This window comes from Mandrillus leucophaeus, unplaced genomic scaffold, assembly GCF_000951045.1.
Source record: "Mandrillus leucophaeus isolate KB7577 unplaced genomic scaffold, Mleu.le_1.0 Scaffold29, whole genome shotgun sequence".
In the NCBI taxonomy this organism is placed as follows: Eukaryota; Metazoa; Chordata; class Mammalia; order Primates; family Cercopithecidae; genus Mandrillus; species Mandrillus leucophaeus.
Window position 1 is genome coordinate 48,286 of NW_012103031.1, and position 4,151 is coordinate 52,436.

The window sequence follows — 4,151 nt, forward strand, 5'->3', positions numbered from 1 at the left end:
AGACAGCCCTCTGGATTCCCTCTCTCCCGACCAGGGCTGGCAGCATGTGCAGTGCCCCTGTGAGGCTTGGAAAGACCCATCCCTCCAGCAGATAAAGCCCCCAGGAGGAGGGCAGGCAGAGCCCACTGTCTGTGACAAAACCCCCTTATCCTCCGGGGGGAGCCTGGAGGGCAGAAGCTGTGGATTTCAGCCACTCCATGGCCAGGGGCTGTGTGCAGACCATCCCCTGCACACCACAGGCACCCACAGGTCTCCACAGTGACCCCTTCAGCAGCCCCAAGGCAAGATGAGGTCACAGCACGGGTCTCCAGCCCTGTGGCAGCCCCTTGCCATGCAAAGGGGAGGAGGCCACCTGCAACCCTGCTGCCTGAGGCAGGGGCGTGTACTATGACCACCCAGGAGCACTGGACCCGGAGCATCAGCCCAGGGGCACTCACCCTGTGTCAATGTAGCAGTAAAGGACGCGCAGAGCCAGAGAGCCAGCGTCGGAATCCAGATCACCAGCATTTCCCAGGGAACGGGCCCCTGGCTGCCCGCCTTCCCCCGTCAAGAGGGACCAAGAAATGAAAGCCTCCCAGGAAGGGATCAGCTATAAAAAGGACCTCAGAGAACTTTGCCTTGAAGAAGAGCAGTGCCTGTCCCAGGGTAGAGGTGAGGTGATGGCGTTGAGCAGGTAGCACGTGGTGACCACGGGGAGTTAAATGAAGGGCAGCCTGTCCACCCTCCTCCCTCATAAGTCCTGGAGAAGTCACTGCGCTGAGCCAGGGTCCCTCTCTCTCAGCGGAAGTCACAGGCACTGTGGGTGGGGCAGTGCAGGAGGGAGGGATGGAAGCTAGAGGTGTGAGCACACCACGGGTGACAAGAGTTGGGGGCCAAGAAGCACCAGGGAGCGGGTGACCATGGAGGGAGAAGTTCAGAACCATGGAAGGGGCAGCTGGCAACAGACCAGACCAAGTGAAAGACCCTCCACTCCCACCCCGGAGAAGCCCCTCTCTCTTCCAGCCATCCCTCCCCATTCCCCGCCTCGACATGGTCCTTTCCAAATGTCCAGGGCTTTCCCTGGGGTCCCCAGCTTCCAGCCCTTCTCCTGGGCAGGGTGCCCACTCACACCTGAGACTTTATGGTCCTGGTCTCCACCCCTGGCCAGACACAGAGGTGACGAAAGGCCATGGCCCGTCCCTGCCCAGGGCAAACATCACAGGGGCCTCTCCCAAGCCCGCACCCAAAGACCCAAGGGGACATGTTGTTTCTGAACACCCTCGACTCCTCAGGCAGGCCTGACTGCCTGCAACAGCAGGAACAGAAGGGCCCTGTGCCAGCACAGACAGGCTCTGCTGTGTGCGTTTGCTATCAGGGTTTGGGAGCCTTGTGGGGAATCCAGATCTTTGGGGAGGCCCAGCTTTACCCATCCTTGTAAAGGGTGACTGGACCAGGCAGCCCTAGCCCCTGGACCACCCAACTCCCTGACCCGGCACCAGCGGTCTAATTGCTCCCTAAGCCCCCAGTGTCAAGGTCAGGGCAGTGGTGGGGGTGGGGAGAGCACGGACGACAAAGCCCAAGGGGCCCCTGCCCCGAGTCACTCCCCAACAAAATGGGTTCCCCCTAACCTCTGTGTTTTCTATGAGGAACGTCAGGGCCCCCAAGGGCTGCCCACAGACCCCTTCCTTCCTCCCTGGGAGTCACAAGTGATCCCAGGATCCTCCTACTGCACCGCCTCTGGAAATCCCTGTTCTCCAATCAGGTGGAGAGCACTGCGGGGTGAAAGGGAGACAGACAGAGAGCAGTTTCTTTTACAGTAAACTCTATATTGTGTTCACATGGAGATCTGGAGATGTGCCGACTTCCGGTCCCCGAAGCCGATCTTCGCTGCCAAGGAGATTGAGGATTTCAGGACTCAGAGTTATGGCAGGAATCAGGAATCAATCGAGGTGACATCAGGGAGAGAGGGACGGAGGAAGGAAAAGGGAGGGGATGGGTTTAAAAGGCAGTGGTGAGGTGAGAGGGGAGAAAGATCGAAGGGAGTGAGGAGGAGGGGGACTGAGGGGGCTGCCTTTCCTTGGGGACTGGGGAATTCATGCCCTGAACCACCGAGGGGGCTCCAGGGGTGAGAGAAAGAGGTGGAGAATAAAGAATCGGGCAGCAGGGTGATGGGGGGAACAGCAGCTGGGGTATTTAGGGCAGGGGGAGTGGGGGGCAGAACCAACTAATGGACTGGCTCAGAAGGGGAGAAGATACAAGGAATGAGAGCAAGAGAAACAGGGAATTGAGCAACGGGGTGATGGGGGGAACAGCAGCTGGGGTACCCTAAGACACAGAGGCTATCTATACCTTGCTAGGGACCAGGATGTGAGGAGAGGAGGGAGGATTTAGGGCTGGGGGACTGGGGGGCAGGATGCTTGAAGGAACGGTCAGAAGGAGAGGACATCTAAGGAATGAGAGCAAGAGACACAGCAGGGAGTTAGATCAGGAGAGGACAGGAGATGGGATGGGCTGCAGGCTGCCTCCAGGTTCAAAGTAAGAAACAGGCAGTAGGGAATTGAGAGAAAATAGGAACCAGGGCCGGAGACCAGGCGAAGGACATGAGGATTGGAGGATCCGAGAGAGGCAATGGCAACATGAGGGCTGAGACGGGAGGGCAGAGTAGGACCCAGAATTGACCAAGTCCATGTGGTTTACACAACAATGGTGTGAGATATCACACAGGAATGTTGTACCCATTTTGCAGGTGAGGAAACTGAGGCTCCTTACTGACTTGCCCAAGGTTCCACAGTGGAAGAGCCTGCACCTGAACTGTGTCTCCTGGTGGGTTTCAGCCAAGTTGGAAAGACAAGGATGGGATTTGGGGGAACAGTCTCATTTTGCCCAAGAACAGCAGGTGCCTGGGCTGCTCCCGTTCTGGGGCCACCACTTGAAATGGACGCAGTGCAGAGCCTTGTGTCCCGGGCAGGGCAGAGGGGATGGTGACGGGGCCCGCAGGGCTCACACTGAGGATGAGGTCATCTCGGGTCTCTTGATGTGCACCTGTCACAGAGTCACAGTGAGGGAAGGGAAGGCAGAGCCACTGGTTTGGGCTGACACTGCTGATCCGAGCCCAGCCCCCTCCTTGCCCTGGTGGGGGTTGGGGAGGGAATCTGGAATGGAGGCTGGGAGAGTTCCTTGGGGTCCCCCTCTTTAGCCCCTCACCTTCATAGTGGTGTCCACGTTCTCCAAGGCCACACGGAAATTTTCATCCTTGTCTAGAGAGAGAGAGAGAGGGAGAGAGAAGAGGGGAGAAAGAGGAGGGGAGAGGGACGGGAGGGAAGGGAGAGGGGGACAGAGTAAATGCGAGGAAGGCAGGAAGGGCGTCTGTCCTCGCAATGTCCTCAGTGATGCCCAGGAAAGCCCCTGCCTGCTTCTCCAGGAGGTGGGACTCACCTGTTCCGTCGACCTCGAAACCCCAGTTTGAAAAAGTGCCCACGACTTCCTCATCCCAGGTCTCGAACCATTTCCTGTCCTGGTCCCAGGACCTAGGTGGGGCCGCCACGCGGTCAGACACAGCCGGTCCGCCTGGGGCCCCTCGGCCGCCCTCGCACCCCGGCCCCATCTTCCGCGCGCTCACCGGTCTAGGTACTGGCAGCTCCACAGTCCGGAGCGCACTGCCCAGACACCCAGCGCTAGTAGCAGCAGCAGCAGCAGCGCGGCGCCCGCCGTCAGGCCCCCGACCAGCGCCCTCCAGTGGATGGCCACCTCGCAGCGCGGGCCGGAGAACCAGTACGTGTCCGTGGAGTAGCAGCTGCGGGAGATCGCAGAGTCAGACCCTCTTCACCTCTGGACTCGGGGTCCACGCGTGCACCTGGGCCCCACGGGGGCGGGCGAGGGGACGGGGTCCCAGCCTAGGGCAGCGGGGGGTTCCACCCTATGGCAAGCGGGGGAGTTCCACCCTAGACAAGGGGCCGGGAATCCACCCTAGAACGAGGGGACGGGGCTCTACCCTAGGTAACGGGGCGGGATTCCACCCTAGATCAAGCGGGCAGGGCTCCACCCTGGAAGGAGGGGGCGGGGTTCAACCCTAGAACAAGGGGGACGGGGCCCCACCCTAGAATGAGTGGTCCCAGAACGAGGGGACTGGACTCAACTCCATTAGGGGGACGGGGCTCCACCTTAGGGCAAGG

The 4,151-nt window shown here is 60.1% G+C and overlaps 1 protein-coding gene across 1 annotated transcript in view; it reads right to left on the minus strand.

Annotated features, from left to right (window-relative positions):
• Positions 1–1,794: 1,794 nt before the first annotated feature.
• MUC3A (mucin 3A, cell surface associated) overlaps positions 1,795–4,151 on the minus strand; it is a 16,579-nt gene continuing 14,222 nt past the window's right edge. The window contains exons 19-22 of the mRNA XM_011985819.1: positions 3,599–3,772; positions 3,415–3,506; positions 3,184–3,236; positions 1,795–3,021 (exon numbers count right to left, since the gene is read on the minus strand). Of these exons, the coding sequence (XP_011841209.1) occupies positions 2,980–3,021; positions 3,184–3,236; positions 3,415–3,506; positions 3,599–3,772 (361 nt within the window). The 3' untranslated portion in view covers positions 1,795–2,979. The remainder of the gene's footprint in view (positions 3,022–3,183; positions 3,237–3,414; positions 3,507–3,598; positions 3,773–4,151) is intronic.